This window comes from Ascidiella aspersa, chromosome 7 (genome assembly GCF_963924565.1).
Source record: "Ascidiella aspersa chromosome 7, kaAscAspe10.2, whole genome shotgun sequence".
Taxonomy (NCBI): domain Eukaryota; kingdom Metazoa; phylum Chordata; class Ascidiacea; order Phlebobranchia; family Ascidiidae; genus Ascidiella; species Ascidiella aspersa.
This window is the reverse complement of record NC_139453.1, coordinates 16,161,938-16,177,015: the sequence shown is the minus strand read 5'-3', so window position 1 is coordinate 16,177,015 and position 15,078 is coordinate 16,161,938. Positions and strand designations below refer to the sequence as shown.

At 34.9% G+C, this 15,078-nt stretch overlaps 1 protein-coding gene across 2 annotated transcripts; it reads right to left on the bottom strand.

Moving 5' to 3' along the window:
* Positions 1-279: 279 nt before the first annotated feature.
* LOC146138041 (uncharacterized) lies at positions 280-12,540 on the bottom strand. 2 transcript variants are annotated; one of them, XM_083393768.1, is made up of 6 exons: positions 12,411-12,540; positions 6,329-6,597; positions 5,098-5,243; positions 4,208-4,316; positions 3,888-3,991; positions 280-1,238 (listed from the first exon to the last, which is right to left on the bottom strand). In XM_083393768.1, the coding sequence occupies exons 2-6, from the start codon at positions 6,494-6,496 to the stop codon at positions 1,079-1,081; spliced, it is 687 nt and encodes a 228-aa protein (XP_083249894.1). In that variant the 5' UTR covers positions 6,497-6,597; positions 12,411-12,540; the 3' UTR covers positions 280-1,078. The 2 variants fall into 2 exon arrangements, with proteins under 2 accessions (XP_083249894.1, XP_083249895.1); XM_083393769.1 differs by lacking the exon at positions 12,411-12,540 and adding an exon at positions 10,244-10,385.
* Positions 12,541-15,078: the final 2,538 nt, after the last annotated feature.

The window sequence follows — 15,078 nt, the reverse complement described above, 5'->3', positions numbered from 1 at the left end:
ATGCATGGATAGAGAAAAATAAAATAAAAACATAGCTTAGAAAAAGTCACTGTGAATAATAACAGTAGTAATTTGATGCATACTGTTACTAAGCTAATTAATGTCTATATGAAGCCAGTAATAAAAAATAAAAAATGAACTAATTATTTCATGGTTTACATTGAAAAAGTGACAAGCACGAAATAATTTAAGATAAAACAATAAATATATATTCTCGGTTTATTCTGCAAAATCTATTTTTGAATTGTTATATAGGTTTTTCTATAAATTTTCGCTGGCACCCCTTGTGCTAAGGCAAGCTGGGCGTGAAATTGCGTTTGTACTCCGGCTGCATTGAGCCTATTTACAAAAGTCATGTGATTAATGAGCTGTTTATTGTTACCTTCAGTTGTAGCCTGGTACAATAAAGTATAACTGAAATAGAAAATAATGGTAATCTTTAATTCCATTAGAAAAAGGCGCCAGCACAACAAATTTACTACATTGTTAGTATGCAGCCACATTTTACAGATAAAAAAGCGTTGTTCAAAGCGCAACTTTAGTTTCGTAGATAGGCAAGGATACGTTTTTACTTCTTTTATGAATTTATCTAACTGAGTTTTTAATAAAAAATTTACCAAGTGAAATAAAAAATAATTTTTCAAGCAAAATTGCCAAAATTACACTGTGAATAACTTTGTTGTTGCCACAGACACAGCGAAATTACATTTACGCTTCGATGGAAGTCGAGCAAATCGTGGAAATAGCTCCAAAGCTAACTTTTTTCTGGCTTGAGTTGGCACGCTCAAAACAATAGAAATCAAATGCAAATTATGCTTTATTCAGCTCAGCTGTAGTGTAAATGGGCCTTCGAAGTGTTAATTTTATTTAACTTAGTCTTCAAAGTGTAAAAAAACAATGGGACCTATGCACCTTTAGCACTTGTTTTCTATTTGGTGGTAGCAATATAACACATTTTGCAAATATCGTTTTCAGTGACTTTATAGAGTTCCGTAACAACCAAAAATGCTACAAAAATAGCGAAGTGTTTAACGCAAGATGTTTGAAGTCTTTACGAATCGTTACGAATTTGTTCATTTCAATCGAGTGACTGCTCCATAGCGTGGTTGAAAAACCCATCACGATCTCGGCCTTGGTTTTGTATCTCTGTTATTTTTCCTGTTTCTTCACTTGTGTCTGTGTTGGAGGGAGTCGCTGGTCCACTCGGAATGGTGGAGAGACTAAGAGGCTCATATTCGCTGATTTATTAGAAATAGTATGTTAATTTTTCTAATACGGAAAACCATTTAATCAGTTTTATTTTATTTAGAAAAAAACGAACTAGTATATGGTACATTTAATATTTATTGACTGCGCCTTCTTACATCAGGTATTTACATGTTCGTTGGCTTAATGTGTTGATTTCTTCTAATTTACTTTTGAGTTTCGGTAGTGGTTAGTTAACTATTTTATCTTGGGACATCCTCTACTCTACGATAGACAAACATATAGGCCAACAGCAACTTATTAAAATTAAATTTGTTAAAAAACGTCAACTTTTGATTGCCAAAGAAAATAAGACATATTTCAAACGTTAAATAAAAATGTTTTAAATGGCAGGCAAAATCACTACAAACAAAATAAAAAAAGATTTATTTCAGAAAATAAACAAAATCTTTTCAAGGTTTAACTAAGTTCCAGGTCTTCACATCTACCGAAATACTCACGAATCGGTGTCACTGTAAGTTTCGAATTTTTCGTTTCTACTTAAAGCGGCTAAACTCTCAATTGGAACAAGGTTAAATGACGGGTGATGGTGGGCTGCAATTCTTTAAAACAAATTAATTTGAAATATTGTTCTAGAACTTTTTACAAAATAAAACATAGGGTAACGTTGGATTGATTGAAAATACAAAAAAATGTAGGCTACGCCCTTTAGGAAGTATAAATCGAATCCTTATTATTCAAATGGAGCAAACTGGAATTCTATATATTCAAACCTAACACCAATAGGCTATAGGGCAGGTAGTCTTCTTACTGTTATGCAAAAAATATTTTTGGTTTAGCATCATATCAGAGTTTGGTTTGTTGTTGCGTTTAGAGTTACTATTAGAGGCATTTGATTCCAATACACGTCGTGCAGTGTTATTAGAATATAGTTTCAATTCTCGTGTATGTATTTGATCCTACTACTTTTTGTAGAATGAAGCAAAAAAATTATATATCCTGGGAAGCGTAGCTTTAATTTGAGAAGACGTGCAAAGTGAATAAAATTCGCTTAAATTTAGCCTACACAATTTTGTTAGTGCACACTGTACAGCAGTGGTCGGCAAACTTTTTTGTGGCGGGCCAAAGTATTCTTTTCAAAGATATTGACGGTCCACTACGTAAAACAGGAGCGGCTACAGGATATTTATTTTGAGTTGGCATTAAAATGACGTCACAAAGGTGCGTCATTAAACAATTGTTCTTGGAAACACCTGTTGTTCTCCACTGAACTCGTACGCAAATATGAAGCTAAAATGCTGTTAGTTGTGCATATCGCGGTTTATTTGGTTTAAATTGGCAAAGCTTCAATTAAATGAATACGTGGCGCATATAGCACGTAAAAAGATTCAAATATTGCTCGAAATAACGGCATTTATAGTATAATTTAACACAAACTTGACTGTAAAGTTGTCAGTTACACGACGCAAGTAACTGGCATAGAATATCGCCTTTGGCTCAATAGGTTTAAGTAAAACTGACAAAACTACATAAAAATTCTTACATTTGGCGTCACAAGTAGCGTCATAGTTCAAGTAATTTAGGAAACGTATTGTTCACGAACAAACCGTTGTGGTATTCTGCAACTAAACCAAGGTTAAAAACATGCGTCGATTTTTTTCAGTTAGCAAAGCGTTTACCTTAGTTAGGCTATATTAATGCATAAAAGATTAACACTATGCCATCTAGCAATTACATAAAATGTTCGCACGAAACGCAAAATGCATATATTACGCGAAATCCTTGTTTTTATTTTGATGAATGTTACTCACGTTATGCTAGCCATATTACATTAGCTAGCTATGTTTTGGCATAAGTTGCATTTTGTAGAGAGTTTAAGTCCACTCAGCGTTAGGCTTTTGACGCCAAGAAATGGGGAAACATCACACGGCGGCATGATGGCGAAAACACTGCCACGCCATAATGTAAAACATACGATAAAACGAAGAACATACGCGCGAAGCGAGAAAAAATTTGCGTTTACATAGTTCGCAAAAAGTATAGTTTGACAGGCATTCTCAGGGCCACATTTGGCACGCGGGCCTAAACCACGCTGAGACAATATAAAAATTCCAACTTTTAAAATACAGTGCAATTTGGATACGGCTATCACGCGGCCCACGAATACGTGATAAAACTAAAATAATAAAATGTAGCGCGTGGCCCACCAAAAATGGCTCTGCGGCCAACAGTTTGCCGACAACTGCTGTACAGCATCTATATAATGAATCTACAGAGTAAAGTAAATGTTTGTAAATACAAAAGAACGGGGTTACGTTCATTTCTGTCCAAATGTTAGGTGTGGCTATGTGGTTGGCTCTTGGTTTTAGACTGGTTGGCCACCGCTGTACTGGTCAAACAATGGAATATACATAGCCAAACACACAAAGTAGTATAATAAAAAGGTTCTTGGTTATTCAAGCCTAGTTTTTTGGGCTACCCATAGAAAGCAAAAAACACATATAGGCTTTTTAAAAATGCTATAGCCTGAAGCCTGATAGGTTAAAAAGGTGTTCCGCGACTTATATAAGGGACACGAGGCCCCGACTTGAGTTTAAAGTTTTTTGGCCACTGTTACATCTTGTGTTATTAAATTTGAAATAAATCAGTTTTTACGCATTTTTAATAAAATTAAACTTTACCTGAATGCCTCTGCAGATACACTTTCTTTGCGATTCCAGAACCACTTTCTTGATGTATTTTTGTAATTGCCCCTTGATGGACCGCTATTGTTTGTGGTGATTTTCTTTTAATAGGAGAATATTGCTATATTGGTTTACACAGCAAACAAATTTTAATGAGAAGAAATATAAATATTGACGCACAGAAGAATACCGTGCCTAAGATATTGGCTTTGTGATTTTTTTTTAGTCTATAGTTAATCCCATAGTTATTCTTGCGCCGTAAAATGCTCTTCTGGATTGGTATCTTTATCTCGTTAGGCGCTAGTCTATATGTATACCTTTAATCCAGGTCGACCTGATGGACTTGTGTAGTAAGCTTGTTGAAGTTCTTTTTGATATGTTGGGTCAAGCATCGGACATCTTTCCATTTCCTTGGCTTTTCTATATCTGCAAATATAAATTCCCTTTTGTTTGATGTGTTTTTCTCCAGACATAAGGCTTATATTACAATAACTTCAACGTCGAACACAGTTCATAATAAGATCAAAATAGGCCTAAAACCTAATTAACCATTTACCCAATCACAAACCCAATACACCTAGTCTCACCACTAACTCTTCTAATAATCTCAACCGTTATCAAAATTCTAACCCCGCTCATTATTCACCCAAAGTCCAGTTTTCCAATTAGGGCGCTGAAACGACGATACCAAAAAGGCCTATGGCAGACTGGTGGCCCCCAATCGCCCCATACACCTTCCTACAGGTCTTATTCCGTCGAAGATATTACTGAACTATGCCTTTGTAGATTTACATTTTCAGTCAATATTATTAACAAGTTATAAGTTAACAATAATAAAACAAAAATCTAAAGAATTGATGTAAGTACTTAGCCTATACTGGTTGGATGATGTGCTTATTTTTTTATTACCATGTATTACAAGCTATGCCCAAATCGAGAAAAAACACTTAACATTTTGTGATTGCCTTTTACCTACTATTGATAAATGTAATACAATAAATAAGTACCGGTAAAAAATTAAAAACAACAGCTCAATAAAATTTTGACACAAAATTACTTTGTTAAAATTTCCCTTACTAAACAACACCACCAGTTTTCAAAACTTTTTTTTTCGCTTATCTGGTTTGGCAACTGCATGAATGCTTTTATAAATTATTTTGATCCTTGTAATTTGCTTTTGTCATTTCATGTAATCGATAAATCTTACCTTTGCCAAAACTGGTAACTCAGCGGGATCCCAATAGCGATAAACAAACCGCCAACTGCCAGGAAAACGTAACCAACGACTCGTAGTTCTTTTGCGTAGGTCACTTGGGCAATTTTGGGGTAGTCTGGTGATATTCGCCCTTGTACCTTTATAAAAGTAAACAACCGGGTACAATTGGTTACCGTTAACCGATTAAAACACGCCGAAAAGCTATGGGGTTCCAGAGAGAACCCTAATTGACCAAATGGCGGACACATCCAGAGAATAGATTATTATTTAGCATTCTGCTCTATTGCTAAAACAGGAGGCTATAATGCCATTACACGCAGCGGAGATGACAAAAATGTTTTTTTTACAATTCGAGACTTGTATAAAATAAATAGAAATACATTTATTTAAAGATAATTAATTGAGGAGCATAACTCTTTATAGAAATAACAGAGTTATACATAAAGTTACTTGTTTTTGTTTGTTTTATTACTGACAGGCCAGTCGGAAATAACTTGAGTTTAAACTTCTTAATATCAACGAAGTCGAAACAAAAAGGTGTATGTTTGTAACCCCAAACGTTCGTTTGGACACCTACCGTAGCCTATTTCTATTACTTAAAAACAAATTTTTCGTATTTTGAAATTACTAGCATTTAAAAAAAATGATAAAATTACTAAAGATTTTATTTAAAGAATGATTGAACAATTACATCTAAGTTTTGGGTCGAGGACAAGATAAATACAAACTGATATGATTGCCAAGTGCCCATAGGCTTGGTCTTTTGCATATTTTAACAGTGGTGCTAAAAACTGTTTTTTGTTTCTTGATTTTAAAATAGGGTTAAGATGGTGATATGCTGAGTTCGAAATACAAAATCGAATGAGTTCACCCCTGATATTTGTTTCACGTTTAAGTTTTTATATCATTGATAGGTTAAGAAACTGAAACTGGGAGTATTTTGCCTGACTTGGACCTTATTCATTTGAAAATGTGAGAAAACTGCCCCAAAGGCTCCCTGTGCAGTGTGCACTATTGGTATGCTACGAAATTCGGACAGTTAGACCTGCTGATAAATCCCACTATCGAAAAAGTTTTCATAGAATTCGGCTTAATAGTCTCGGAAGTGTTTACGTAATTCAAATCAATTCATTTGAATCCTGTGACTTACATAGGTCTATCCATTATTAAATGTCATCTGTTTAGGTTTTAAAATACATGTTTTGCGAAATTGTTCACTTACTGAAGATTTGTTTTCACCGGTATGACTTGATGGTGTGTGGTTGGCCATTGTCACGCTTTCGTGCAAGAAGAATGCGGCTCCACCAAGAACCAACAGAACTCCGCATATCGTCATGTAGATGAAGGTTCGCAGGTAGCCCTTCAATCGCGACTGTGCGTCCTCGGTCATTAAGTAACTCACTTTAGAAAAGTTAGGGTCGAATTTGCTTGGTCGCCACAGAGCTCGTTTTTCACAAAGATTCACTGAAGTGCCAACCACATCATGTCCAACTTGAAAACAAAATGTTTTGTTCCGTTGTCGGAAGTGATACACATTGCTATTACTACACTAAAGGTTCTACGGTGGCAAATATTTTTACTTAAAAAATACACCAAACCAAATGACAAAGGGAGGCATATGTGGTAAATAAAATCCTGGTTAAACGTTTCTAAATAAAACTAACTAAAATAGAACGCAATACACAAAAACTCTTAGCGAAATGAATAAAAGATAGAAGCGAAATGAATAAAAATAGAGTCGTGTGTGACGTTGCAATGAAAAGTATTGTACGCACCAGTTACTTCCTGTGAAAACAAAGCTGTTTACTCAACATGTTTTTTTGATATTGCGAATGTAGCGGTGATATACTTACTGTTAATTCCCTTTATTGGAAAACAATAGTTAACTGTCACGTACGTTTTTCGATAAAAACTAATATCACTCTCTATAGAATACTTACATGCTCTCCCTAGGCTTAAGAACTGCGTTGTTTACCAGGTTAAACAAAGATTACTTTAACAACTACAAAACAGTTAACAATGGTAGCACTCCGACTGAACAAGAAAATCTCATCGTGTAGTAACAGGCTGCGCGACTAATATTATTTAGTTTTTTCCCGAAAATTCCACATAATCAAACCATCAACAGAGAAGCCATATGGTAGCTTGGTCAATTTGTCAGCCGAACGCTATACCGTCAGTGGCGTAAAGAGACCGAATATTGTGGTACTGCTCATAAATACAAAAAACTAACCGTGCAAAACATTAATTTTGTCAATTGTGTCCTTCCATGCGCAAGGTATGTCATCTATCAATGTAAATATGCCGAAAGTGCCCCGACTATGTTACGCTTTTGCGATGTTACCTTCTGTGCGAACTTCCGAGCAATAATCGGCTTTAAAAAGAGGAAGTATGGCGGCGACACACAAAAGTAAATGGTCGTTAGCTGCATGAGAGCTTTTCTAATATAATTTCTTTTCCTTCGCCATTTTATTTATAAATAAAAAAAATAAAATAAATAATTACCGTACAAAAACAAATTATTAGGCTTACTAAAAAGTCGGGAGGGTTATATGACCTCTGACTACGCCTACTGTATATGCATTTGTTTTAATTATAACGATATAACGTTAAACTATCCAAAAAATCGACCCTTTAAAAGACATAAACGCCCAATCGTATACATACAAATGCTTATAAAGCCTCTTGTTAGGTTCATATCACATTAAAACATTCCTTGCCTTTCTACTTCTCATGTATTAAAATATCGCTAATAGACACAAACTATTTGATAAAACGAAAACGAAATACCACTTTAATGTTAATCTATTTAGATAACCGAAAGTTAGTTTTGACATAAATGAAAACTAAAATTTTTCCAAGACTCCATTAACTACCTAAGTAAAAATATCGGCAACTGTTGCAAGCCTTTCAAACATCATTTGTTTTTCGCAACCATAGCTTTATATATAGCTATTAAATGTGTTTTATCCGAATACTAGTAATCTATTGATACCGTGTCTTCGCGATTATCCGCGATTCATTGTTTTACATATTCCAATCCTTCCGCCCATTTGTCGCCAATCATGTTTAATGGATTACGCGAACATTTGACTCAACACTCAGCACCACGCATGACCAATTTAAGAGACAATACCTAGCTTGAACGAGGTTTAGAAATGATTCAGCCACGATGTTTAGATTGCGTTTTTACATGCATTGGAATTACCAATGTATTAATTAATTAATGCATTAAAATGTTAAATGTATTTTAAGTATTGATTCAAAAATCGTAAATTTCCTCTAATATTAACCTTGTTATAAACCGTGTAACTAAATTTTCAATCAAGGGCATCAATATCCGACAAGTGGATGTTTACCAGTTTTAAAGCATTTTTGAAGTCACCCATGTACTAATTTTTCGCCAATTTAAACTACGTAAATGAAAAAAACTATATCACTGTTAGGTTTGCAATATTTTATTATGCTGTGTAGGAGCCACTTAGCCTGAAGTGCGTTTTAATGCACTCAGTAATGCACTTTTCTCCAACTTAATCTATACAAATGCAACTTTATCATTTATTCAGAATCATTTATTCACCTTGGGTTCTTCGCTCTATTAGCTCCTTCATTTAGATATCAACACAACCATGAGAGGATAACGGTGTCACTCGTATTGACTTTTGCCAACTTAAACTACCAAAACTTACAGAACGTAATTTCGTACACATTTTCTTTGTTACCCATATTCTAGCACCGCATAGACCAAGACTGTCTAAAACAGCGGTTCCCAAACTTTTCTAAAAATTTTGCCTGGCGGACCCGTTGCAGTTATTTTGATATTTCGTGGCCCTATAAAATTTTAAGGATCAGTTGACCCATATTTTTTGTAATACACTAGTGCAGTCACGATTCTTTCTAATGTAACAACCTTCGAGCTCAAGGTGGTCCACGGTTGACTACATCGCGGGCCACAATATTTCTTGCATATTCTTTGCGGGCCACATAAAGTAGGCTAAATGCGTACCAGGAGCGGATCAACGTTTTTCGTTTGGTCGAGGCATGAAATGTTTAAAGATAACGTCACAAAGTAATATCGAAAGACAGATACGCTCCAGAAACTTGCTTCTGTCGTTGAACTTGTGCGCAAATAAAATGGAATGTTATGAGACTGGGAAAAGTGGTGTGCGCGAAGCGCGAAAAATTTTCGTATTTGACAAAAATTTTAATTAGAAGACTGCATTTTATAAGCGTAGAATGTTCACGTAAAAGAGATGTTGCATACTTCCCAATCGCTAAATTACAAAACGTTATCATTTCGCGCAAAAAGGGTTAATTAACCAGATCAATTTGGCTGAAATTACAACTAGGTTTGGATCACCCTGTTCTAACTAATGCGAACGATTCGCTGATTGCAGGTAGTACAGCATAATAGATGCTTTATGATGTCACAATAGACATCATAAAACACGCTATGATCCAATAATAAAGCATAACTAAAGACAAGAAAGATGACAGATAATGTTTAAAACATAGACTAATGTTTAAAACCTTAAAAGACTAATTCTCCTTGCGGACCCTCTGAAACTGCTGTACGGACCCCATTTGGTCCGCGGACCCCAGTTTGGGAACCGCCGGTCTAAAAGTATAACCTCTCATATTAATCTAGTTAACTCATTGTCTTTTCACCTTGACGAATCTATGAATATTTTTGAAATATTACTATTCTATCATAAGAAGGACGATTATTTTTGGAACAAAAAATGTTTTTTTAACTAAAATTCTGACCTTTTGGAAATACCAACAACTATAAAAATGCCAAAGAAAACAAAACGCGGGGTATTTTGGAAAATTGTTTAGCACACAGTTTGGTTAAAATCCAAGGTAAAAAAGTTGAAAAAAAGTAACAAGGCCTATAAAATATAATCGAAATAGGAAAAGGGATAATTGTAAATCATCCCAAACAGGGTTAATCCTGTCGGCTCGCGTATTGCTAGAATGAATACAGTTAAAATGTTGTTTGATGTAATTAAAACAAAATTTGATAAAAGAATCAACAAAACAACATTTTTTAGGCTCTCACCACAGTGTTTGTTAATTTTCCAAACAATTTGACCTAAATTTTGACCTTACATGTGCATTTTGACAAAATTTTTACCTTTTTTGCCAAGTCAAAAATGATCGCCCCAATCATAAGCAACGCCTCTGTAACTAGTGTTGGCTTTTTCGTGCTTGACGCGTTTTTTTGCCATTCATTTCGGTAAAAGAGATTATATCGAGCATACGAACAGGGGCGTGCGTATCCAGGATTTTGTTTTGAAGCAATAATTTATTACAAAATTACGTCACAACCTGTTAAAATTAAAAACATATTAAAGAAAGCAAGCCGCGGTATAAACTTGTTTCGCGGGTCGGCCGCCGATCGTATTTTGCCCAGGTCTCATCTAGCGGTTTAAATATAACCTAATCTGGCTTTGTTACGTATTTGGTATATCGCTTCTTTTTCTATGCTTACAATGCAACGAAGTGAATGGCACAATACTGTGCGTCGCTTTCTTTCATTGGAGACGTAAGACATTTCGTTTTTAAGTTTTCACATTAGTAATATTAATGAATTTCTTGCAGAACACTTGACAATCTTTTACGGAACACTAAAGTGTTCCGCGTAACACCGGTAGATAATCACTGATCTACATCACATTACAAATATATTTTTTCGAACGTTACGCAATTACTTCGTCATAATGGAATTTATTGTCGCGGGAATAAATAAACAGGCGAGGCAAGTTTAACTAAGTTTCATTCTTTGGAGAGCGCAGGGAAATATACCCAGCAATGCAAGAAGCTTCATTTTTATGGTGTTCGAGAACTGTTGTCGCCAGATTGGAGCATAAGCTAAAATAGCTCAAAAGTTTCCTTAAAAGTAAAGTGCCAGTTTGTCACTGTCTCTGGGAATTGGATTTTTGTTTAGAGGCTTAAAAATCAAAACAAATATAAAGTGAATATTTCGATTGCAAAATTATTCTAATAAATTAGTTTGCCAAACCACCCAAACACTAAGCACCAAACTTTCAAAATATACCCCCAGACAAAATATACAACAACCGCAAAGTCGTCTAGTTTACATAACTGTTCATCGCTCTTACAACGACAGTAGTCGCAAGCAGTTTTTGTCATTACATGTTAAGGTAACATATTGTAAACCCCATACCATTTAACCTGGGAATGTGTATTCGTAACATTACTGTTTCGTTTCACATCAAATCATAATCGCCGGTTACAACACAAAACTTACGCAAACGTAATTAAACATGATGGCACGACATAGTATGTATTAGTGATGAGAAGAAAATAGCCTCAAAAAGCTTTTACATTATAGGCTTGACAAAACAGCGTTAACCGGTTAGCCAAGGCCTTTTTATAAAAAAAATGACTACGGCCACGCAGATAATTGCGATAATTTTGTTTGAAAGAGTTTACGCTGCTACGCCAATAGCGTTTAAGAGGCCACATTTTAAAGGCTTTTTGGACCCTGCAAGTTCGCGTTTTTATATTGTGTGCGCAGCATGATGCAATCGACCGACTGTTGTTTTGTTATTTTCCCGATCTAGCTGTCTATATAGCGTACTGACTGGCCTACAAAATTGTAGTGATGTTCCGCTAGCCGGCCATTTCTCGCTGTCCAGCGTTGACTTATAAAACGTGAATTGAACAAATTTACACGAACATGGCAAAACATAATAGTGACTATAAGTGGCCATATCTTCATGGTTTGTTATATTTGTTTAACCACGTATCGCGTTCATTGCAACGGTAATTACTTGACATCACCGGGACAACCTTCGTTAACTTTTAATTTCGACTTTTTTTGGTTAACCTTTAATTTCGAAGTAGACGTAATGCATTCAGCACACAAATATATTCGCAAACTGGACGATATAATGACATTTATCGATATGATTTCGGAAAAAAAAAATCCTTGTAGATTTAAGGCTATAGATTAAGCACGTTAATAGGATTGAGTAAAAATACTAACCCCCCCTTGTGTCAATGAAACCAACTATCTTTTTAATTAACTGTACATTTTCTTAAGTTAAAACCTGGCGCAGCTTGCACAGACTAAAATAACCCAGATATATTGGTTTTAAAACTTTCTGTCGTATGATATCAGATTTTGGTAAGCAGTTACTTCACTACTACTGCAAGCTTTCACACTGCTTAAATCGCAACACATAAGTTTTTGTAACAATATCAACAAACAATTCAAAAGCCAAAACACCGTTTTCGATAAAATCTACATTTTGTTTCTAGCTCCTACGACTTACTTATTTCAAATAGAGTTAATCGTAATCCGGTTCACATGAGTTTTTTTAAGTTGATGTGGAAGCATAATATAGGATGTCCGTGGTTATTCAGCTGTCATGCAAAACAAACTTAAGCTATATTAAACCACCAATACCATTCACAACAGTAGAACCGAACTGAAATGGCCTCAGGTGTGTTCAAATTCGCGTTTAGCACACGCTCAATAGGATGTGACTGTCGTGCATGCAGACTGAATAAAATGTCGTTGATATACATATTGACAGCGGGTACACTGTATACTAAAATGCCGAAAAGTTTTCTTCACTCATGTTTTTCTTTTATTAAAGATAAGATAAGAGCATATCATAAGTTAATTTTTAAACAAGTATGAAAGATAATATACCTAATTTACTAATCTCGTTATGTCTAACCTAATCTTCCTGTAGGCATTATGTCGGGACTTTTACACCACCCTAATATATAAACTTCGTTTCGTGTAAAATGATAAAATATTAATCCACACTTAGTTGTAAGATCAAAACCTGAACGATGATGGGCAACACGACTTGTCTTGTTTGCAAGCAATTAAGAACGTAAAAGCCCAGCTGTTAACATTTAGACATTACATCAAAAACTACAAGCGATGTTCGTGCGATTTAAACAGCCACTGAAATATATTTGTTTTAGTTTCTAAGATTTTTTTTGATTTTTTCTATCATGCTTAGTCCTCAGTATAGACAGGCATGAGCCTAACATTATTAAAAAACAAGTGAAACATACCTTCAGCTGCAGCTGGGTACATCTTTAGGCTGTTGTACTCTTGTATAACAAAAATGGCAAATTTGATGTGGTGCCCAACCTCGCACCACAGTGGCAAGTATGTTCACCAATAACTATTTTAATTAGCAGCGCCATGTATTATGCTTTGGTGACGCCAGTCGAGAGTTACTATAATTAAGTTGGTTGACTTTAAGGCGATCAATATACATGAAAGATTAGAATATCGAAGTGAGCGATTTAATGTGTTTCATTGCGTCTTCGATATAAGAACATACCATCGACAGCCACCCTATTGAACCATAAATTAAATTAACAGTTAAATTCATCGTTCATCGTTTTTTGTTTTTTTAATTTTATTACACGTTTTTGGATCATGAATATCACCCTGTGGAAACAAATTTTGAAACAAACAAACGCAAAATATTCCGCAGTTGCATAATAAATGCTTTTAAAACGTTGTAACAACAAAATTGTTATAGTGAAAACCTATTACGGCCAGCCGAGACTAAGTTTAGCTTTGGCTATGAAATAGGTAAAGGTTGTCGACCTAGGCTGTTTAGCCAGACAGTGTGACGTGTTGATCTTAGATGTAGTTGCTCGTATTGATATTATTTTGTAGGCCACCCCGTGATAAAATAGAAAAACGGTTACTCAAAGTTGTTTTACAATTAAAAGGAAACTTTTCGAACGAATTTGCATGTTTTCTTTAGACCTGGGGAAACTACGGCCCGCGGGACCCGCCAAGCAGTTTAATCCGGCCCGCGCCTCTTTTTTGATAAAACCTTTTTAGGCAAAAATAAGCTTTAACATTTTTCTTAATTTTAGTATATTTTATTGAATAATTTAGTAGGTCAACTTTAATTACCCCTACTCATACAGGTTATAAAAACAACGCTATTTACAGCCTTTTTTATATAAAGAATCACACTTTATATTAGGCCTATATGTGTTTCAGATAACTTAAATAGTTAAACCAGGGGTGTTTTTTTAACACAAGGGCCAGTTAGGAAATGTAATGCTTACAGGAGGGCCGCACATCAAATAAACACCAATTCATATTTTCAGCTTTTACTAGAAAAAACTAACGAGCTACTAGGCTACAACTACGGCGTTTCGTCAGTGCTGTCTACTTGCGGATTCGGAAATAACTTTTCCTACAATTCCAATTACGCTACTTTTCTCTGGGAAGCCTGGAATATTTGCTTTTTGTCGATTGTCGATCGTCATATATTTCGTAGGTGTGCCACCGAATTTTTTTAGCTCTGTTGGTGTGCCATAATCTCAATCTATCAGTCTTAGTAAACGTGACACACAATAAACAAAACTTAAAAAAGAACATATCAAGAAAATATATAATACTTATCACGCACCCATTTGGGGTCCGTGGCCCCCTTGTTGTGAACCACTGCTTTACTGTGGTAATATTTTATGGTGACGAGGAGAGAGCATTGGCCACGTCATAAAGTTTGGTTGTATAACTTAACTGAAACTTATAACAACACATAATAACAGTATTCCCCATACAGTAACCCTATGTATAAATTTAGCTGTGTATTTTGTTTGACGAACGGACTTTTTGCCATTTGTTTTTAGCTGTGGCATAGAAAAAACTTCTAAAAGTTTAGAAACCTAAATATATATGATCTAGAAAAAGATGACAAAAACTAAAAATCTGTTTTATGTTTACACGTATGTAATCAATGTAATTAGAGTTTTTTTCCAGTTTTTTTTCAGATTTGAGTGCGAATCATTGTAAAAAACATTGTTCCGAGGAACAGCAGCTTTTCATATAAAGTATTTATACACAGCAATTTCCTATACTTTGGGCCTCTATCGAAGTTTTTTTTCAAAAACCGTTAAATATCAAAACCTTTTTAATACCAGGATCTCCCTTCATTAAACGTTTAT